The following is a 23,172-nucleotide window of genomic DNA, read 5'->3' as shown; positions in this document are numbered from 1 at the left end:
AGCCGTAGGTTTTCAAGAGTGTGCCTGGACAGGGATTGCTATTGCAGGTTGAGCAGTGATGCCTTACTAAGATGACACAAAGATGCAGAGACCTGGAGGAAGAGGGTGGGGAATCAGGTGGAAATCCGAAGGAAGTGCATTCCAGCCAAGGGGGACAGCACATGCAAAGGCCCTGAGGCAGGTGTGTGCTTAGTATGTTTGAGGAACATCATGGAAGCCAGTGGGGCTTGAAGGCTGTGAGAGAGGGAGAGATGGATGGGAGATGAAGTCAGAAAAGTGGTGGTGGGGAGTTCCCGAGGTGGCTCAGTGGAAACGAATCCAACTCGTATCCATGAGGACGTGGGTTTGATCCCTGGCCTCACTCAGCGGGTCAGGAATCTGGCATTGCCATGAGCTGTGGTGTAGGTTGCAGCTGCAGCTCAGATCCCACATTGCTGTGGCTGTGGTGTAGACCAGCAGCAACAGCTGCTATTAAACCCCTAGCCTGGGAACTTCCATATGCCAGGGGTGCAGCCCTAAAAAGACAGAAAGACAAAAATAAATAAATAAAATAAATTGAAGTATAGTTGGTTTACAACCTTGTGTTAGTTTCAGGTGTACAGCAAAATGATTCAGTTATACAGACTTACATAAATATATGTATGTATGTGTGTGTGTGTATATATTTTTTTTCTTTTTCAAATTCTTTTCCCTTATAGGTTATTAAAAAATATTGAGTGCATTTTGTAATATGCTATATTGTGCTATATAGTAGGTCATTGTTTTTCGCCTATTTATATATAGTAGTGTGTGTATGTTAACCCCAAACTCCTAATTTATCCCTCCCTCTCCTTTCCCCTTTGGTAAGTTTGCTTTCTTTCTTTCTTTTTCTTTTCTTTTCTTTTTTTTTTCTTTTTTGTCTTTTTGGGCCACACCCACAGTATATGGAGGTTCCCAAGCTAGGGGTCGAATCAGAGCTACCGCTGCCGACCTACGCCGCAACCACAGCAACACCAGACCCAAGCTGCGTCTGCAACCTACACCACAGCTCATGCAACTCCAGATCCTTAACCCACTGAGCAAGGCCAGGGGTCGAACCCGCAATCTCATAGTTCCTAGTCAGATTTGTTTCCCTTGTGCCACAACAGGAACTCCTAAATTTGCTTTCTATGTCTGTGAGTTTCTATTTTGTAAGTTCATTTGTATCAGTTTTTTAGATTCCACATGTAAGTGGCATCAGATGATATTTGTCTTTCTCTGTCTGGCTTACTTCACTTAATATGGTAATTTCTAGTTCCATCCATGTTGCTACAAATGGCATTATGCCATTTTTATGGCAAAGTAATATTCCACTATGTGTGAGAGTGTGTGTGTGTGTGTGTGACATCTATGTCCCTTCCTGTGTCTGTGGATCTTTAGGTTGCATCTGTGTCTTGGGTATTGCAAACAGTGCTGCAGTGAGCATTGGGGTGCATGTTATCTTTTCAAATTAGAGTTTTCTCTGGATAGATGCCCAGGAGTGGGATTGCTGGATCATATGGTAACCTACTTTCAGTTTTTAAGGAACACCCAAACTGTCCAACTCTTCTCCATAGTGGCTGCACCAATTTCCATTCCCACCGACAGTGTATACTCATTGCCTTATTTGACTTTCCTGTGACCCCCTGAGGCAGGGGCAACAACTCCAGTTTCCAGATGAGGAAACCAAGGTTCAGAGGGGACATCAGTCATCCACCCACAGCCCACAGCTGCCTGAGGAGACAGCACCTCTAAACCATCCTGCACTCCCTCCTCCCGTTGCAGCCTGTGACCAGCTGGCGCTGGGGGTGGTGGCGATCTTCGGGCCGTCCCAGGGCTCCTGCACCAATGCCGTCCAGTCCATCTGCAATGCGCTGGAGGTGCCCCACATCCAGCTGCGCTGGAAGCACCACCCGCTGGACAACAAAGACACCTTCTACGTGAACCTGTACCCGGACTACGCCTCTCTCAGCCACGCCATCCTCGACCTGGTCCAGTATCTCAAGTGGCGGTCGGCCACTGTGGTCTATGACGACAGCACAGGTGGGTAGCCGGTCCAGTGGGCCCAAGGGGAGAGGACAAGAGTGGCAGAGTCCCAGGATCAGGCTCGTTGCTGCTCACCCAACTCGGCTGCCCCAGGTGAAAAGGTCCATTCTTATACCCAAGCTTCATCTGGTTACACCAATATTCGCCCTGCGCTCACCTATGGCCTCGAGCACACCAGCCATACTCACCCAGCCCAGCCTACTTCACACCTGCCCCACACTCCCAGCTCCACCCCAGCAGCATGCTCCAGTCTAAGCTCAGCACCCACCGCCAGAGCATCTGTGCTCACACCTGCATAGCCACGCCCCCACCTGCTGGCACCCTTGCATTCACACATTCTCATCTGCAGCCAATACATCCAGCTCCCTGCTGGCTATGAGCACAGGCGCTGGACTCAAACCAAACAGTCCATGGTGTGCGCCTGCCCTGAGCTTCCTAGCTGGGCAGCACGGAGCTGCTTCCTCTCCTCCTCTTTCTTTCCAAAGACTCAAGTCCCAAAATGTTTCTTAGCCTAGCCTCTTAAGAGAGAGTGACCTTGGCAAGTCACTTAACTCATCTGGCCCTGCTTTGCCCATGTGACAAGCCGAGAGCTCCAGCGTCCCACTTGGAGAGAGCCCTCCAGCTCTCAGCTGCCTGCGATTCAATGTCAGCCCTTGAGTACCTCCTAATGGGGAGTGGGAGTAGTGGGGAGAGAATCCCTTGGAAGAGACAATCAGAAGTTGTTTAGTTAACTCGGGATTCGCAAGCATCTCTTGAGTTGCTGCTACACCCAGAGCACCAGGGAGACGATCTCAGAGGGCAGATAACTCCCACCTCTGCTCAGTGCCCCCAGCCACCGAGAGGCACGCCCGCCCAGCTTCAAGCCACGCCCACTGCTTCTGCAACGCTCTAGTTTTGCCTGTCTTTACATACCGCTGTGAATGATGGTCTGTTTGTGATCCTGTTTCTGCTTCCTGACCATGAGCCTTCTGTGCCTTTTAACACAGTTCCTGGTACAAAGTAGATGTTTAACTGTTTGTTGAAATGAATTGAAATGACCTGAAAATAACATGGCAATTAGCTACAGTTCAACATCACCGGAAAAGGAGTGGAGGGCCCTGGTAAGGAAGAAGAAAGAAGGACGTGGTTATCTCATCTCCTTTTCGGGATGTTAGTCACATGGAAAGGGAGTGAGTGCCCACCCAAAGGTCACTGGTCTTTCTAGGCCATCAGAGCTAAGAACCAAGTGATATGTACATACAGTCAGAGCTGGAGACACTTGGGGAGAGGACTTGCCTAGACCTTGTGGGGGAAGGTCAGATAAGCAGTGTGTCTCTGGCTGTGGGCGAGGTCTCTGCTGTCTAGCTTCAGTGTTCAAACTTCATCTCGCAAGCAGCCCAGGACCACTATGTCTTGTTGAGCAAAGAAGTAGAATAACAAAAGTGGAGTTTTAGAAGGGTGGCAATGCACCGAGGTTTGGACGGGGAAACCTGGAGCAAGAAGACTGAGGCAGAGGTGGCTGTATTGGTCCAGGCGGGAACAAAGGGGCCTCTTGGAAGAAAACTCAGGGCCAGAGTGGAAGAGAATTGGATATACTGAATATATGTAAGAGTGTCATGGACACAGAGTGGCCAGAATAGACAGTGGCAGAAACCCCTGCCCCACAGACCTGGGGCCCCCAGTCTGAATGAGGCTGAGGCAGAGGCTTTGCAGAGGAAAAAGATGCTATGGCACAAAGGCGGACCCTCTACGAGGGAGACTGGTCAGAGTAAATGCTAAGGCCCGGAGTCTCCTCTGTCCAAGGATGTCTAGCTCTGACTGTGTGTACACGTCACTTGATTCTTAGCTCTGATGACCAGTGACCTCCGGATGGGTCGCTATAATATGATTAACTTCTCAAAAGAAGGTGGGATAACATCTTCATCTCTTCCCCCTTTCTAGTGCCCAACACACTGCTTCCTGCAGTATATAGTTCTTGTTTAATTCAACTTGATATTCAGTTCAATTCAACAAATAGCATAAAACAGGAGAGTCCGTGATGGACCTGGTTCGGTCAAGAAGACACTTGGTACTAGGGACTCAGGGTTGCATTCAGTCAACTAATATAACTTTGATAAAGATTAGCGAGTAGTAAGAGATGTGCTCCCAATATCAGGATATTTCAAGGGTGCAGGACACCTTGGGGGTCATCAGATCCATGGAGTGAGATGCGCTTTGTCATAGGGTTTGCCTGCGTCTGCTTTGGTGGTTGTTGTTTTGGTTGCAAGTAACAGACAACTCAACTCGGATTGACTGGAGCTGTAGCCACTTAGTTATCCTGCTGACAAGAAGCCTGGAGATGGGCCTTTCTGGGGCTGGTTTAGTTCAACACAGTGAGGGTGCTGGGTCAGTATCACTGCAGATCTCATGGCTTTCCCCCTCATAGTCACAATAAAGTCGCTGCAGCTCCAAGCATCACATCCTCATATAATGACACCCCAGGAAGTAGGAAGGGAAGAGGTAGAAGCCAAAGGGATTTTTCTTAATGTGACACGTGCCTCTTATCGGGGAGGAAAATCTGTTTTAGAACCATCCGACACACCATGCTTACAGCTCACTGAGTCTACTCCTGCTACCTTAAATCTCCCCAAATAGGAAGGGGATGCCATTGACTGGCTTTCACTCATCATGAGCCATGTCTTGGGGCTGACACATTGCCAGTCAAACAAAAGCATGGCTCTCTTAGGATGCTAGCATAGGGTACATCATTTACCTATTTCTATAATAATTCTGTGTAACAAACCACCCCCAAAATGTAGTGACTTAGTGGCTTAAAATAAAATTTGTTTAGCTCACAAGTCTGTGAGGTCAGTGACTGACTGAGATTAGCTAGGTGATTGTTCTGGTCTTGGCTAGATCACTCCTGGCTGACTGTTGGCTCATCTAGACTGGCCTTGACTGAGATGGTGGGGTAGCTGGGCTCTCCTCCACATCTCTCATCCTCCAGCAGGCTGGCCCAGGCATGATGTCATGACAATAGACAAGGCGAAAAGAACAAGTGCAGTGTGCAATTCCACTTCAAGTGTCTCCCGTGTCATGCCTGCTAATACCCCACCGACTGAAACAAGTCAGTTTCATGGGTAGAGCAAGTCACCTGCCCGAGGTTGGAGGGCACTGCCAAGTTACGTGGCAAAGGATGTGGAAGTAGGGAGGGCTAAGGAATTCATCACAATCTATTGAAGAGAGTTTTGTTTTGTTTTGTTTTGTTTTGCTTTGCTTTGCTTTGCTTTGCTTTTTAGGGCTGCCCTTGCAGCATTTGGAAGTTTCTAGGCTTCAGGGTCGAACTGGAGCTGCAGCTGCCGGCCTGCATCACGGCCACAGCAACACCAGATCCGAGCCAGATCCGAACCAGATCCTCTACCATGCCTTATGGCAATGCTGGATCCCCAACCCACTGAGCGAGGCCAGGGATCCAACCTGTGTCCTCATGGATACTAGTCAGATTTGTTTCTGCTGAGCCACAGCGGGAACTCCTGAACTATTTTAAAAAGTACCTGGGATCTAAAGGTATGACTGAATGATGACATGGAGAGGTCAACAGCAAAGGAAAGAAGGGTTGCTGCTTACAGCTCCCTAGATGCAGAAGGGGGCACACACATCATGACGTCCAGGGCCACATAGAGGCATGAGCAAGGGGAAAGCATGGGCAAGAGCTTTTATGGCTTATTACTGTACTATTGCCTCTGTTACTATAGGTGGAACATGTTAGGTGGGAACATCCCATATGGGAAGGAAGCAAAAGAGAGATGGGGTTTGCAGTTGGAGAGGTTATGATTTTTTTGTGTGCCCAGGAAAACGCAAGGGTTATAGGGGTACAGACGCCTCTAGTCATGGGTTTGCCCCTGGGTTTCAGGATGCCAGCTCATCGGTTACAGAATATCAAGAATGAAGATGACAGAAACCAAAAGCATTTGCCCTATGGGCTTTGCCATGGGACCACCTTCCTAACCTGATCTGTGCAAACAAGACAAATTCATATCAAGAGTGAAAGGGAGGAGGAGTTCCCATTGTGGCTCATGCCTGTTATGAACGCAACTAGCATCCATGAGGACGCGGGTTTGATCCCTGGCCTTGCTCAGTGGGTTAAGGATCCGGCATTGCTGTGAGCTGTGGTGTAGGTCAAAGATGCAGCTGGGATTCAGCGTTGCTGTAGCTGTGGTGCAGACCGGCAGCTACAGCTCTGATTCCATCTCTAGCCTGGGAACGTCCATAGGATAAGGGTGTGGCCCTAAAAAGCAAAAAAAAAAAAAAAAAAGGGTGAAGGGAGGGGCTTAGAAAAAGCTGGGGTGGGGGAAAAGGGCCCAGCCTAAGAGCCAAAAAGATCAGATCTCAAATTTTGACCCCATTGCTAGCATGCTGCAAAATTTTGGCTGCAAAATTTGGGGAGGGTCTTTTAACCTCTTAGGGCCCTCACTTTCTTTATCTGTAACTTTGAAACAAGCCTCAGTCTGCATGCCTTCTAGGACAGGGAGATGGTTAAATAGGGTAATGAATGCAGAAGTGCTTTGTAAGTGAAAAGCATGACTTCAACAACCATGATTCACTGCAGATATTTTGAGAGAGATTGACTAGGGGAGCAGCCAGGAAGGAGAGCTCATCTCAGGCAAACACAGGGCCTAGCCCTCTGCTGGGGTGGGCCAGGCTGAGCCTCTGGTCTCCTTTGGGAATACACTGATGGGAAGGAAGTCTGACATTTGCTGCTGGAGAATGTGGGTCACTGTGTATTACACGGGGCAATGAACTTGGCTGACAAGAAAGCTCTGGTGGCCTCTGCTCCAGCAGCCAGGCTGTCCCGGTCCTCATGTCCTGGGTCCCCAAAGCCCAGGTGCCTACTCATGCCATGCCTAGTTCTGAAAACTGAGCGAGTGGGAGCAAGGTGTGCACTCGGGGCCTCTCGGGTAACAGGTGTAAGTGTGCAGCATCGTTCAGCCAAATAAGAACTTCTGGGACTGGTTGAGGAGGAAGGGTAAGGCTGGGTATGTGTGTGTGTCTGGGGAGATCTTGTGGCCCTCTCTTCTCTGCTAAGGTCACCTGATATTCTCTTCCTGCGCCCTAAGTCTGGTATGAGGAGGCCCCTGGGGCCCCTGTTTGATCCAGATCACTCCAGGACTCCAGAGCCCTCTCACCGCCCACGCGCCTAGATCTGAGACCTTCCAGGGAGCTGGGGGGTCAGGATGTCCACAGCCTTGGCAAAGCTTGTTTGGGAGCTCTTTGGGGAGGCTTAGGTCCCAGAGATACAGCTCTGCCCTCCCCAGCAGAGTGCAGTAATGGGTACCAAGTGGATTGCTTTCCTCATGTGCAGCCCTGAGGAATGGGGATGAGAGGCTGAAGAGACCCAAGTGTAGTTACCAGAAGTGGCTTTGGAAACCCACACTCTACTGGAAGGCCCCAGGAGTGGGCTGTCTGGGTAGGGCGACTCTGTCCAGATAGGCAGCCCTGCAACCATTAACGGCAAACTTTAATCCATCACAAAGGAGCTTAAGCAAAAAAAAAAAAAAAAAAAAAAAAAAAAGAGGTGGGTTGTTGGCTTCGTTTACAGGAAAGTTAAGGAGCAGTTTTAGCTTTAGAGGCTCAAACCAGTGTCATTAGGGTTTATTTTCTTCCTATGTGTCTGACTTCTGCCCTGTTGGAATCCTTCTCGGGTTCTATGTAGCAACCCCTGGACTGACTTCCTCCCCATTTGGAGTTAATGAAAAGGGGGATCTCTTGCCAGTTGCTCTGGCACAGTTCCTGGGAGTCATCTGATAGGACCAGCTGGCATCACACATCCATTCCTAAGGCTGTACCTATGCCTACAGGAAGGCGTGTGCTGATCCACCAGGCAGGGGTCACATTCTGGGCCCCTGGAGTGGGGACTGAGCCCTCCCAAGTCACGTGGATTGAGCGTGGGGTTGGGGGAGAGTTGTTCCCCAAGGGAAAAGCAGAGTGCTGTTAGCAGGGAGATGGCGCATGGCTGAGTGGACAGTGCAACCAGAATGAAGACACCGAGCCCTTGAACCTGGGAAGGGAGCCTGGCAGGCGGAGCGGATGGCCACCCTGGGACCCAGGTCCCGCGTTGCGTCAGCCCATGTGGCAGTGGGTGGGGCTACAGAGAACAGCAAGTAGGCTCGCTTCCAGGCTAAGCCAGCAAGAATGGACCTTGACATAGGGATGGAAACGAACTTAATTAGACCCAAGCAAGCCATTTGTCTCCAGGAAGTGACATTCAGTTTTCCTGAGAAGTTCCGAGATTTTGCAAAATGCCAAGGTGGAGGATGGATTTTTTTTCAGGGGGAGGAGGAAAAAACAGTAGTCAATCCGATGATGGACATCTGTGTTGAAATCAACCGAAGCGCCAGGCTCTGTGCTAGGGGGTGGGGAGACCCAGCCCCTGCTGTTAAGGAGCTCGTGACAGAACAAGGAGAGCGAGATGAGGCCAGAGGAGGCTAGTGCCGAGGGAGGAGGCCCCCAAGTAGCAGGGAGCAGGATCGGAATGTGCTGAGGAGATCTTGTGCGGGCAGAGCAGTACGGGTAGGCTTCCTGGAGGAGGTGGTTGCATTGAGCCTGGAGGAGTGGGTGAGGTTTACTGAGGCAGCCTGCTCGTGGGGGTGGGGTGGGGAGGGGACTGGGCACAAATGCCACCTGGCCTTACCTGATCCAACAGTTGGTACAGCTGAGCCTGGAGCTGCCCCTTGCCCCACATCCTGGAAGCAAGTCGCTCGGGATGTTAGGAAGATTATGTCGCATGCTTCACGCCGTTGTGGGTGTGGGAGGAGGAAGAGGGGGTGGCCTCTGGTTCAGGTTCCATAAGTCTCTACACCCACTGGGTTGGGGGGGGTGGAGTCAGTGGGAATTTGCCATCTATCGGTGCCTGCTTTTGAAGCTGCAGGTGTGTACGTGTATCTCTGTGCACGCACACCCTTATCTACACATTCACATGTATATTTATCAACCCACGTGTCTGTCCTGTCTGTATAAACATGCATGCACGTGTCAGCCTGTGGTTTGTGTGCACACATGTCTGTGTACATATGTGGGTGTGCATGGATGGGTGCACATGTCTGTGCCCCCGTGTGCTGGTGCCTGTGTCTGCACAGGCATGGCTATGCTCATGCACATATCTTCACAAGCCATGTGTCAGGGTCCGTGTGTGTCTGCAGGCCTGTGGCCACACAGCGCCTGCCGCTGTGTATCCGTGTGCACACCTGTGTCTTTTGTGCCCCGGGGCCTCTCAGGGCTCATCCGACTGCAGGAGCTCATCATGGCCCCGTCAAGGTACAACATCCGCCTGAAGATCCGCCAGCTCCCCCTGGACTCTGATGACTCACGCCCGCTGCTCAAAGAGATGAAACGAGGCAGGGAATTCCGCATTATCTTCGACTGCAGCCACACCATGGCCGCCCAGATCCTCAAGCAGGTGCGTGAGCGCCGGGCAGCGGGAGGGATGGTTGGGGTCCGCCGGCCACTTCCCCACCCACCCCTTTCTCAGACTCAGACGTGATGTCTGCCAGATCCAGGTTTGATCCCTGGTCTGCCTCTTCTTGCTGGCTGCATGACCCTGGGTGGTCGCTTTGCCTTGGAGAGCCTCAGTTTCAGCAGCAGCAAAATATGCACAGTGGTCTCAACTCTCCCGGTTGGTGTGAGGATGGGGTGAAAGGCTGATGAGCATGGAGGGTGCTGAGTAAATGCTAGTTTCCAGGTCACTTCTGTGCAGGCGGGAGGTGGGAACAGAACACTTCGGGAAGCATAGAGAGGCCTCAGGACAGCCCCCAGAGTCCCTGGCACGCAGTGTCACTCTCCTGTGACGAGGAGGTTTATCGAGGCTCCGAGCACCATCTGCTCAGCTCTGCAGCGACAGTGGGGGAGGAGAATGGCCGTCCATCCTGGCCAGCCCTCCGTTCCCGGACAAGCCCGGATGGGTGTGCTGGGAACGAGAGTGAACTCTGCCAGCTACCTAAGAAATTAACAGCCAAGTCGCTCACAGCCCCCTCCAAGGGTGCCGCAGCTAAAACCCAAACCGCTCTGATTCGAGCCAAGGCTTTGTGTAAAAGGCAACTGCGTAGTCCCAGGAAGCATCGCGGGTGACTGGGGGAGGCATTCTGTGGACCTTGATCTACGACCCCGGGAGATGCAGGTGGCAGGGCTGGGACACAAGGATGCAGGGGCCAGGGATGTAGTCAGGGCCGGCGCCCCCCACCCTGCAAGGAGTGCCCCAGCCGAACTGAACAGCAGCCTCCGTGTTCCCCCAGAGGAAGCCCCACCCCAGATGCCCTCACGCAGTGGCTGAAAAGCCCATTTGAGAGTTTGCATCCTGCTTCTGTCCATGAGTGGCATGCATGCGCCCTAGAGTGAGTGGCCGGGAATCATCCTCTGTAGCTGGAGTGAATGCTCTACCTCATGTGGTTCTGGAAGATTCCATGAGATGAGTGACGGGAGGACTTTGTCCTGGTGCCCACTGCACAGTCAGCACTGGATGTAGGACATCTTTAAAGTTGATGCGGTGGAGACACACGCTCCCCAGAAGTTCTAACCCTCACTCTCTGGGCCAGCTGCCCCCAGCACCGCCCTCCTTTCCTGGGCATGGGCCACAGAGCAACAGAGGTGGGCAGGGCGCAGGTTCACTAAGACCCAGCTCCTCATTTACCGCCACCCAGCAGGTGGAGGCCGTTGTCCCGCTCCATTTACAGACAGGAAACTGAGGCTCCGGGGAAAAGTAACGGGGCCAAGGTCATCCAGTCAGAATGTCAGAATTCACTCCCGAGTTTTCTGACTTGAAAACTTCCAGAATTAAAAATGACGATTCTGTGGTCGGTGAAACACTGAACTAAACCAAAGTGAGCACGTCTGTGTCCTGAGGACGCCTCGAGCCTTAAACCTGCGGATGCGGGTCGTGAATCCCCTCCAAAACCGGGAGGGAGGGAACGTGAGGCCTTTTCAAAGTGTACTTGACCCAGTGACATTCCCCCCGAGCGCTTCGTGGGGCTGCTTTCTGAAGAACGCTATAGCAAATGCATTACGGTCATTAGTGTTATAGATTATAGGCTTCTAATAAAATACATAATGTATAATGTAGATTTCATGATGATGTGTGATGATAATTCACCACAGCCCTGTGGTCCACTGTGTGGTCAGGACCCAGAAGGCAGGATGTCTCAGCCCTTCCTGGTGAGGCTCAGGCTGAGGACAGACCCTCCTCCTCGGCCCTGGCTGGGCTGGAGGGGGGCTGGGCTCCCACATTCATCTTTCTGGAGCCAGGACCGTAAGTTCAGCTGTGTGGAGCCTACCTCATTCCACTGAGAAGGTGGTGTCGGGTAGCTTCCATCAGCATTTCTCCAAGTGTGGCAGGAGAGGGATGCTTATCCGAAAGGCAGACCCCTGAAGGCTGTGGAATGTGGAATCTCTGGAGACCGTGGCCCAAGATGCTGGCATTTTAATGTGCCGCAGGTGATCTGCTGCACACCCCGGTGTGAAATCCATGGCTCTCTGCCAGCCAGTCCTTGTCACTGTCCGGAGGTGGTCTCAGAGGACATCCCCCTCTGAGTGGTCCGCCAGCCTGTGCTGCACCCCTCCTCCCCACCTTCTCCCCTCCACAGTGGGGAGGGGGAGGGGCTTCTCCAGTGTCCCCTGCAGGGCTGCTAATGCTTTGTTCTCCCGCAGGCCATGGCCATGGGCATGATGACCGAGTACTACCACTTCATCTTCACCACCCTGGTAACGTACCTCTGGGTCCTGGCCCGGGCTGGAAGGGGCTCCCCCAAAACAAGGTCAGCCTTGGGGGAGGGGGCGGTTGTCGCAGGCTAGACTTGCCACCTGAGGCCATAGGCGTGGCCCCAGGCAAGGGCACAGACTTGTCTTTATGGCCCATCTGCTTCTAGAAGCGGCCTTGTTGTGACTAAGGGTAGGGATTCCGGAAGCTGCTGGTATGAGCTCAAGCCCCTCTGCTTGCCGGCCGGGAGACCTTGCAGACGTCATTTAACCTCCCTCAGTTTCTTCCTCTGCAAAATGGGCATGATAATGGCTCCTCCCTCCTGGGACTCTGTGAGGACCGAATGAGTTCACGAAAGAAAGTGCTGAGAGCCGGGCCAGACTCATGGGAAGAGCTGTTACGATGGCGGTGACCCTCGGCCCCTGGCCCACGTGTCCCTACTCAGGTCTCTGGTCTCATAGGACAATGGGAGTTGCCACTTTGGATTCCTGTGGCATCTGCACTCAGGTCTGCCCACTTGCTCTCAGCTGGGCCAGCCCACCTGCAGGCTGCAGATGGGTCCTGTCCAAACCCTGAGAACACTTAGGGCCATTTAAACCCATTAGTGTAATTAGTTGTGGCCTGAGATCAGCAGAATAAAGAAAACTGGTGCCAAAGGGGTACCACCCCCAGCCACCCTGCCTTGGAGCCAGATGCCCTCGGATGTCACTGGGGCCCTGGGCGGACTCCTCCACTCAGCCTGGGGCTGGGGCATCTGTAACCATCCTGTGGCTGAAACCAGCCCCCGAAATCTGCATCAGACTTGCTGCTGTGGCCCTGCGGCCTTCTGTGTTCCTTCCTCATCCAGCACCCGGTACCCAGTGAGCATCCCTTACCCACCACCTGTGCTTGGCTGAGTTGCTCAAGACAACTGGCACTGAGGCCTGCCCTCAAGGCATTCCCATCCCGTCCATCCTGCATCTCTGTCTAGCTTAGATGGCAGGCTCTTGCCACAGGGCACAGCAGAAAGAGGTGCCAGGGGCCATGGTGCTGGTGGAAGGTGGGAGATTTCAGGTAGCCTTTACAGGAAAGAAAATGCTTGAAGTGGGCCTTGAAGGATCAGTAGGAGTTCGCCAAGGAGAGAGTGGAAGGGTATTCTGCATGGAGGGAACAGCATAAGCAAAGGCCAGAAGGCAGGTTAGCTCATCAGGCTTGTGCTGGTTGAGAGCCAGTTGTGTTCATCTCTTCCAAACTCCCGTGTTCAGTGTTACCACGTAGGTAGATTGGAATTTGCCGTGGTGGGAGTGTCTATACCACAGAAGCTGGAAAAATACTACAAATAAGAAGTTTTACCCTCCCTCCCCTGAGAGCTGGTTATAAGCATTTCCCAGCACCCCACTGATAGTTACCCTGTCTCCACCCCCACCCACTCCAGCCTGTGCCCATGGAAGAACTCAGGGGCCCCCCCTGCCCACTCTCCTGACCCAGAGCTCAGACCTGGGGACCCGCCAGGAGTGATGATGGGAGAGAGGGATCCTGGAAGCTGGTGACTGAGACCAGGCCCCTTCTCCTCCGAGCCCCTTCTGGATCTCTACCTACTTGAGCTGCTTTTGCATTTCCTTAGTTCAGTTTCATTTACTCACTCATCCAGCAGCCAGATACATATACCCTCGAGGTCCGGGGTCCTGAGCGATGCACTTGAGTGGGAGGGGGCGTCCAGAGATGGATCCGACACAAAGCTCAGCAACTGGTAGGCTTCCTTCATGCATATAAGGATCAAGGATGGTGCCCACCTCTATCTCTTCAGTGCCCAGATAGTGCCTAGAATACAACAGGTGCTCGTTCATGAATGAATGAATGAATGAATGAATACAATACAAAGTAAAAAGTAATCGGTGAAATTAACATCCTCACCAGAGCAACAGTGAAGACCAGGGACTCCAGAGCCAGTCTGCCTGAGTTAGACTCAAGATTCTTCCACTTCCTTGGGCAAGTTATCTCGCCTCATAGGAATGTTCTACTGAGCATTAAGTAAGTATGTTGACATCGGTAAAGCACTAAGCAAAGTGCCTGCCATTTAGGACTATGTAAGAGTTAAATTGATTAATTAATAACTCCTACTTATGTTTTTTTATGTGCTCAGCATATCCCGTCTCATCCAAAATTCAGAACAACTCTCCAAGGGAGGTATGACCTTCCCAGTTTTACAGAAAAGTAGAAACGGAGGCTCAAAGAGGTCATTCAGTAAGAAAGGGGCAGAGCAAGGACTGAACCAGCTGGGAGCTGTCCAGCTCCAAAACTGTCTGCGGATGCTCGTGCTGAGAACCCATGTGCTGTGTTGCCTGGCTTCCTCTGGCCGGCTCCAGCTCGGATTCCTCAGGCTGTGATGGTCCAGGCATCACGAGACTGACACTAATGGGGGGAACAAAGCCTCCACGAATCCCAGCAGCACCCACATGTCACAGATTCCAAAGCCCCTTCTCCACATCACTGATTTTCCTCTTCCCAGAGCAGAGTTTATGCTCGCCGTTGATTGATGGGGAAACCTGGGGCCCGAGAGGTTGTGTGAACTGCCCAGAGTCTCACAGCAGATGAGTGATAGCAGCTTTGTCTCCTGACTCCCATTCCAGCCCGCTGCCCTTCCTCCCCACACCTCTCTGAGGGTCAGAAAGAGCCCATCCTTCCAAGGAGGTATAGTCTGCGTACAAATAGCTCTGCAGTGGAAGATGTGTGTGTGTTGCCAGGGTGGGGGGTTGGGGGAGGGGTACCTCCCCACCGCTCCGCATATGCCAGGGCATCAGCTCTGTCCCCTAGGTCCCCGTATCCTGCTTCCGGCTCCAGCTCCAAGATCCTCCTTCCCGCCCCGTTGGCTTGAGAGTCTACCTCGTGATTCCACTTCTTTGTGCCCATTGGTCAGTGGTGGCTGTGTTTGGGAGGACAGTGGCATTTGGCATTTATCCCCTCCCCTTTCGGAAGCCCATGTCACCAATGCTTCGCCTCTAAAAAAAATTCTCCAAACTTGCCTCTCCCACACAGAAGATATTTTAATTACCCTGGCTACCACTATCTGTTGCAGCCAGCTCTGAGCCATTCCCAGATCACCCCGTGTTAATCAGCCCCCGCTGAGCCCCTGGTACATGTCATGTGTAGGTAAAAGCCTGGAGGTGAAAAAAAGAATTATAATAAATTAATAGATAAGCAATCACAATTAATGCCACTTCTCGGCAATAACGGTTATATCATGGGAAAGATATTTTCATCTGTCATTCCTTAAGGCGATGTTTTCCGAGCTTCAGCTTCTACCCAGTCAGACCCATGGGGTGCTAATGAATTAGTCTATTATGTTATGCTGAATGTTTCTAAAAGGTCCCTCGTCGATACTGAATTCAATGTGTCAACATTTGGCACGGAGAACAGCAACTTTTTGCCAAGCGGCAAGGTTGTGCACAGTTCACTGTGTACAGCACATGGGGTCTCAGCCCAGGGCAGTTTGGACCAAAAATTGGAGCCAGACAAAGAGGCCTCTTTTCCAGCTCCCCACTGCCACCACCCTCATGTCGCAAGGATGGTGGCGCTGAGTGCCACAAGCCTTACAACACTTTGTAGCTAAGGCCAGGCTCAGAACGACAGGGATGAAGGTGACCCCAGCAGTGACACCCCATCCTTCCCCTTCCCAGGCTGTGACTGGCCACAGCCACTGAGGGGCAGCCAAGCCAGTGCTGCATCTGGAAACTGGAAGGACTGAAGTCACCAATGCCCAAGCCCCCACAGAAGCCAGAGATGCTACCCTTCTCCCTGAGTGTGGCTGGCCTCTGGTCCTAGGGGAGGGTGAGCAGAGTCACAGAGGCCCTAAGCAGGCTAATACGGAGCATCTTTCAGGCTGTAGGTATCAGGTCAATATTGAAGTGGAGAAGAGGCTGAGCCCTGTGCAAGGGAAGAGGGCGCCCCCTGGGGGCAGAGCTCAGCTTCTCTTTCATAGCCCCAGCAGTTCTGCTCTGGCCCCAAATTTGCATTCACCCCTCTACAAAATAAAGTCCCTTCATCTCCCCAGACCCAGCTCCTTAAAGACAGTTTGGGGAAGATCTCTTGCTTCTAAAGCAGTCCCCTTGAGGGGCTCATCCTCCACCCCAGGATATCTGCCAAACCACCCCTAACTTCCAGCCCCATGGAAAGTTCTCCCTGACAGGATGTAAAACATGAGTCTCCCCATCAGGCTTTTCCCAGTGCTGTTTAGGTGGCCAGAAGATCTACTCAGCTAGTCAACCTATCTCCCCACTGTGTGTAACAGAAGTATTTGGCTCAGGGACTCATAGGGGAAATGGATGCAGACATAGACAGTCGTTATCAGTGGATTGGAAGCAGAGAGGTCCCAGGATAAGAGCAGAAGTACTCCTGATCCACCCTACCCTGTGTGTGTAGAGTAGTAGTCAGGGAAGGCTTCCTGGAAGAGGTGACACTTGAGATGAATCTCAGAGGAGAGCCCAAGAAGACAGGTGTGCTGGCCCAGGGATAGAGCACTCAAAGACACTGGCACAGGGATGAGAAGCAGCAGGATGGGGGCAGGGGCGGGTGAGGAATGGGAAAGGGGGATGGAAGTAGTTTGGTGTTCTCTCGGGGCCAAAAAAAAAATTGAGAAGAGGTGGGAAAAAAAGTGAGGCTGGAGGGGTAGAGAGTCTTCTCAAATATACTAAGTAATTTCATTGAAGTATTTCAAGCAGTGAGTTCTCATTGTGGCTCAGCAGTAGCGAACTCAACTAGTATCCATGAAGATGCAGGTTCGATCCCTGGCCCCACTCAGTGGGTTAAGGATACGGCATTGACTTGAGCTGTGGTGTAGGTCACAAACGCAGCTCAGATCCCTAGTTGCTGTGGCTGTGGTGTAGGCCAGCAGCTACAGCTCTGATTCGACACCTAGCCTGGGAACCTCCATATGCTGGGAGTACGGCCCTAAAAAGCAAAGAAAGAAAGGAAGGAAGGAAGGAAGGAAGGAAGGAAGGAAGGAAGGAAGGAAGGAAGGAAGGAAGGGAGGGAAGGAAGGAAAGAAAGAGAAAGGAAGAAAGAAAGAAAGAAAGAAAGAAAGAAAGAAAGAAAGAAAGAAAGAAAGAAAGAAAGAAAGAAAGAAAGAAAGAGAAAGAAAGAAGGGAGGGAGGAAGCAAAGAAAGAAAGTTGTCAAGCAGGGGAGTGACAGAGTATTTCCAACAAGGAAATACTATGAAACACCTACTTTACTGGGCATTGTGGAGATCAGATAATGGACTCCAGACACAGGGCTGAGTGCACTGCCCACTCTCCCCTTTCCACCAAGATGGGGGCCACACCATCACCCTCTGGCCAATTCACTGGAGACCCCTCCACTTACTCAAGACCCTGCTTCCTGCTCCCATCCAGCCCCTTCCCCATCCTGAATCTTGGCCTAGAATCAGGACCCTATTTGTTTGGGCAAGGCTGGGACTGAACTTCATTCCCTGGGCTCAGATCTGCTCCCAGCCTCTTCCCTAATCCCTAAAGCTTCTCTTTTCTTGTTTTTCTTTTCTTTTCTTTTTAGTTTATACCAACTTCATGTGTAATAACTAAGGGCTGGGGGGAAAAAAAACACCTAAATATCCATCAATGGGATAATGGATCTTTAAAAATCCTGTAGTGTCTTAACACAGTGGAATACTGGTCAGAAATCAAGTGAACAAACTATGGATACAGGCAGCAAGAATGATGAGTCTCAAAAATAGCAGCCCGACTAAAAGAAGCCAGTCACCAAAGTCCATGATGTTCTTCCATTTGCATGGAGTTCTACAACAGGAAGTCTAACATTGTGTTTTATAAAAAAGGGAACAGTGGGTACCTCTGGATAGGGGCCAGGGATTGAGGGGGAAGAAGAGGAAGGAAACTTCTAGAGTGGTAGTAATGCTCTATATCTGAAGGGCGTTAAGATTGCACAGGTGTGGAGTTCCCATCGTGGCTAACGAATCCGACTAGGAACCATGAGGTTGCAGGTTCAATCCCTGGCCTTGCTCAGTGAGTTAAGGATCCAGTGTTGCCCTGAGCTGTGGTGTAGGCTGGCGGCCACAGCTCCGATTCGACCGCTAGCCTGGGAACCTCCATATGCCGCAGGAGTGGCCCTAGAAAAGGCAAAAAGACCAAAAAAAAAAAAAAAGATTGCACAGGTATAAATCATTTGTCAAAATTTTACCTAAAAAAACTAAAAAAATCTTGAATTCTACTTAAAAATTATACATGCTGAAGTGGTTAAGGAGACACATACTGATGTCTACAATTTACTTTGAGATGCACCAGAAAATAAGATGGCTAGAGATGTGTTAGGACAATTATAGCAAAATGTTAAGTAGAATCTGTGTGGTGGGTGTATGGGTTTTCACAGTAAATTCAACTTTCCCGAATGTTTAAAATTATCCGTAATATAATGTTTTCTTTAAATGAATGAATAGAATAGAACGAAACAAAATAAAACTAAAATATTAGAAGTGAAAAGAGTCTTTGAGATCAGACACTCAAAAGTTGCATCTCATACAGGAATCTCCGCTACCACCTCCCAGAACAAGTGGCTAATCGCTAAATCTTCAAAGAGGAAACCAACACAGTGTGTTCTAGGAGGCCAGTCGGACGGACAGGTGGCGTTTAGCAGGATTAGGAGCATCTCAGAGATCAGAGGAAGCCAGCACGGTGTGAAAGAGCTGCTCTGTGGGCTCCGGGTTTTATTCCATCGTTTCCATCATGGATTGATGGAGGCTGGGACTGTGATGGGCCCGGAGGTTGCCCCTGATGGCTGCAGCTACAGAGACAAGCCCACTGTCCTCGGCCGCTCTGTCCCAGCATGAGACGGAGTGGCTGAGATGAGGGACCCAGGAAAGAGGATGGGCCAGGGGCTAGGGTAGAAGGCAGCTGGGTGAGGGGAGAGTGTGGAAAAGAATAGACAAGGCGTTCCCAGTGGGGCGTGGTGGATCGGACAAGTATCCCTGAGGATACGGGTTTGATCCTTGGCCTTGCTCTGTGGGTTACGGATCCAGCGTTGCCGTGAGCTGTGGTGTAGGTCACAGACGTAGTTCAGATCTGGCATTGCTGTGGCTGTGGTGTTGGCCAGCAGCTGCAGCTCTGATTCGATCCTTTAGCCTGGGCACTTCCATAGGCCCTGGGTGTGGCCCTACCAAAAAAAAAGAAAAAGAAAAAGAATAGACAATAGATGAGGAAGAGCTCAGACTAAGAACTTAAGACTCATTGTCCCCACTAGTGAGATGGGGCCAATCTAGATTGTGAGCCTATACGTTTCAAAAAGTCACATGACTCTTATGCACATATAGAATGAACATGTGCCAAAGATGTATTCAACTCATGAACAGAGGAACCAGTAGGATGACAATGCTGGCTCAAAGAGCATTTGAAGTATCGAGGATTTCTAGGTATTTGGTATAGGGGAAAACATGCCGGAAGATGGCTAGGTTAGATAAAAAATGGATGAATGTCCTAGAGGGCAATACGCCACCACCTTGGGGATTATCTTTGTTCTGGGCAAAAATCCACACACTGACCCAGAATCCAGGCCTTTAACTGGCAGCTGACAGTGGAGTCAAATCCAGGCGTGTTCTCCCAGAGAATTACATGGTCCCCGGAGGACCCGGTAAGCAATGCTTCCATGTGGCATGAAAAGGACATGGTGGCTACAGCCAATCCCCCTCTTCCCTCTGCCCCCTTCCCTCACCACTCACCTTGCCCCAGGAAGGAGCTGAAGCTGGGCTGCCCCCATGCATGAAAGCCTGTCTTCCTTGCTTTTAAGCCAAGGCTTGCCCATTGCACCAGACTGGACGTGACCTGGCCCACAGATAGACAGGCTCCTTAGGAGGCAGGAGGTGAGGGGACTTGGCTGGTAATGTGGGGGTGAGGAGAGAGCAGAAGGCAGCTATGCACCTTCAGTCCCAGGCAGAAGAAACTATTTTAATTTTTTAATTGAAGTATAGTTGATTTACAATGTTGTATTAGTTCCAGGTGTACAGCAGAGGGATTAAGTTAGGCATCTATATCTATATTCTTTTTCAGATTCTTTCCCATTTTAAATTATTATGAGATGTTGAATATAGTTCTCTGTGCTCTACAGTAGGTCCTTGTTTATCTATTCGATAGACAGTAAAGTGTATCTGTTAATCCCAAACTCCCTTAATGTATCTGCCCCCACCTTTCCTCTTTGGTAATAAGTTTGTTTTTATTTTATTTTATTTTAAAAACTTTTTTTATTTTTGTCATTTTAAGGGCCGCACCCACGACATATGGAGGTTCCCAGGCTAGGCGTCAAATCAGAGCTGTAGCTGCCAGCCTACACCAGAGCCACAGCAACGCCAGATCCAAGCCGCGTCTGTGACCTACACCACAGCTCATGGCAACACTGGCTCCTTAACCCACTGATTGAGGCCAGGGATCGAACCTGCAACCTCATGGTTCCTAGTCGGATTCGTTAACCGCTGAGCCACAACGGAAACTCCAATAAGTTTGTTTTTAGATGAAACATTTAAAAATCCCCTCTTGGAGGGGATAAAATACTCCCTTCAGCCTCCCTCTGGGTAACTTGAAGATGCCCAGACCCAGCGCCCTTTGTCCTCCCAAAGCGGGTCTCCACCATCAGAGGAAATGACGGTCACGGCCATTGCCAAGCTCCTTGCTGTTCCAGGCTGGCCTTTTCTGTGAGCTGCTTCCCTGGGACCTGGAAAGCAGGCACAAAACCCATTTTGTAGATGAAGAAACAGGCTGAGCGACTTGTCTGAGGTCGGGCAGTGAGGACGTGGGGTCAGCCGCCAGGCAGACGGGTCAAGCGGACGCCGGGCACCGCCACAGGGCTGTGCTGGGAGTGGCAGCCACTCTGGGGCCCCAGCAGGGAGGGTGGGAGGTAGGGCCGCAGCATTATTTACGGAAACTCTCTCTGTCAAGGATCTTTATGCGTTAGACCTGGAGCCCTACCGCTACTCGGGGGTGAACCTGACGGGATTCCGGATCCTCAACGTGGACAACCCACACGTCTCGGCCATCGTGGAGAAGTGGTCCATGGAGCGGCTGCAGGCGGCTCCCCGGGCAGAGTCCGGCCTGTTGGATGGAGTGATGATGGTACTGCTGCCTGGCGGGCCAGACCCGAGGGCTACTCTTTCTTTCTCTGTTTCCTTCTCTGTCTCTCCCTCTTTCTTTCTCTCTCCCTCTTTCCTTCCTTCCTCCCTCCCTTCTCTCCTTCCTCCCTATTTCTTTCTTCCCCTCCCACCACTTGCCTTCTTAAGACCTGCCGTGTGTCTGCCAGACCTTAGGCCAAGGGCCGGGGACACAAACGAAATCAGACCCAGTGCCCCCCCCTGCCCCTCGCAAGTCGGGAGCAGGCATATACACAGAGGGTGACAGAGAGTGGGGATAAGGTCCCCGGCATGGAAGACTTTGAGCTGTGGCCAGCAGGAGGCTGGAGAGGCCTGAAAGGAGAAGGTGTGGGCAGGCAGGCGACAACAGGGACCACGGGATGCAATAGAGCCCTGGCAGGGAAGGTCTGAGCTGCAAAGGGGGAGAGTCAGGTGTCTGCAGAGCTGCAGAGACAACCCAGGCCTGGCCTCACCTCGAAAGCAGGGACAAGGTCACCCTCAAGGCCTCTCCCTCACCGGGACCCCCTGGGATTGCGGTGGGGGAGGGGAAAGGGGACAGGGCAGGGTGGGCAGAGGACTCTGGGGGCCCAAGCCACCCTCAGGCAGCCCCGGGCCTCCCCTCCAGACTGACGCGGCCTTACTGTACGACGCGGTCCACATCGTGTCTGTGTGCTACCAGCGGGCTCCCCAGATGACCGTGAACTCCCTGCAGTGCCATCGGCACAAGGCCTGGCGCTTCGGCGGCCGCTTCATGAACTTCATCAAGGAGGTGAGTGCTCCCGCCTCCCACCCGCCCCACCAGGGCCGCCTCCTGGGGGCCGTGGTGCTTCAGATCCGCAGAGCCGTCAAGGGCCCGGGTTTTGGGGTCAGACAATATTGACTTCCAGTCCCCATGTACCCGGGTCACTTGCTTCATGTCTCTGCACCTCTAGCCCAGAGCTGGGCAGAGTCAGGCCCCAGTCATGGTAGATGAGGAAGGCTCGGGGGGACGAGATCTAGGCAGGGTTACCCTGGGTCAAATGGAGTGACCTGTCCCGGGCGACACCACATGCAGTAAGGGGAAGACCGTCTCTTCTTTGGAGCCATCACAGTGGACCAGGAATGAAGCAGGCTGCCTTGGGAGTTCGTTCATTTATTCAATAGCTCTTTGTGCAGGCCTGCTGGGTGTCAGGCACTGAGCCATCCCTGGAGATCCAATGGGGGTAAAACCCGAAGGGCCCTGCACGCATAGAGCTCGCTGCCTAGGGAGCCATCAGTCAAGCCATCCCATTAGTGAATGGAATCCCATATGCAAAGGAAGGCAGCGCTGGGGGGATAAATCACAGAGAAGCCCACCACCTTACTTTCCACAGACAGGGCAGCTTGCCCAGAGGTTCCCCAGTTCCCCGTCACTGCTCAGGACGAGGCCAGTGACAGCCCCTGCATTTTAGAATGACACTAAGAAGCATGTGGATAAGACACAGGCTTCAGAGTCTGATGTGCGTGCCTTTGGGCTTATCACTGCCTCTTCCCAGCTCCGTGGCTTTAGACAAATTCCTGGGCATCCCTGAATGGCCCTGGGCATTCCCGAGTGGTGGCTTCCTCACCTGGCAAACCCCGTCTCGTAGTCATTGTGAGGGAGCAGTTAGTCCTTGGTACCTATCCCCTCACCCGGAGAAGGGACACCAGTATCAGATGCTTTGGTCTAAGGGGCCATGAGAGTCCCTTCTCATCCAGCCCCTCAAAGCTGCAGAGGAAGTCCAGTTGTCCAATGCCCTCAGCGGGGCCTGGCTGGCCTGGGTGATCATCGGCTTGATCTCAGGGAACTCTGAGGCCTGACTTCCAGCCCCCTGAGTCTCCTTCCTCCCAAGCCTCCAACAGAGTGGCCAGAGGCTGGCATGAGTTTCTCAGTGACTGGGGCCACAACTCCAGATCCCTTAGGAGCCAGAAAAAGTGGCTTTGGAGCTTAACCACTTTTAGCTGTGTGGCCTTAGGCAAACTCCTGAACCTCTCTGTGCCTCAGGTCCTCCTGTACAATGAAGATACTATTGGGGTAGTTGAGGACTGAGTTTCGGTGTGTGAGCGCGTAGGACAGCGCTTGGCACAGAGCAAGCACTGATCTGATTGGCTGCTATTACTCTTCCCTCTGACATCTTGCTCTGGCTTCTTGCTCCCTGGTGGGTTTCTTCCTAAAGGGGATCCCCAGGCCACAGAACCTCAGGGGACCCTCTGACCCATTCACCTCTCACCCCCTTGGAGTGCTCGAGGCTCTGTCTTGAAGCTCCGAGGGGAGCAGATTCATCACTGCCCAGGCTACAGAAAGGGGGCCCCCTTCTCCCCAGTGGGGCTGCG

General features: G+C 51.9%; 1 protein-coding gene across 1 annotated transcript in view; it reads left to right on the top strand.

The window, feature by feature from the left end:
• The window catches only part of GRIK3 (glutamate ionotropic receptor kainate type subunit 3), a 92,736-nt gene that overhangs the window by 9,978 nt on the left and 59,586 nt on the right, over window positions 1-23,172 (top strand). The window contains exons 2-6 of the mRNA XM_047793377.1: window positions 1,783-2,040; window positions 9,276-9,457; window positions 11,698-11,751; window positions 20,654-20,827; window positions 21,467-21,610. Of these exons, the coding sequence (XP_047649333.1) occupies window positions 1,783-2,040; window positions 9,276-9,457; window positions 11,698-11,751; window positions 20,654-20,827; window positions 21,467-21,610 (812 nt within the window). The remainder of the gene's footprint in view (window positions 1-1,782; window positions 2,041-9,275; window positions 9,458-11,697; window positions 11,752-20,653; window positions 20,828-21,466; window positions 21,611-23,172) is intronic.

Source organism: Phacochoerus africanus, chromosome 8 (genome assembly GCF_016906955.1).
Source record: "Phacochoerus africanus isolate WHEZ1 chromosome 8, ROS_Pafr_v1, whole genome shotgun sequence".
Taxonomy (NCBI): domain Eukaryota; kingdom Metazoa; phylum Chordata; class Mammalia; order Artiodactyla; family Suidae; genus Phacochoerus; species Phacochoerus africanus.
Note: the sequence above shows the minus strand (reverse complement) of the source record. Positions and strands in the feature narration are given on the sequence as shown.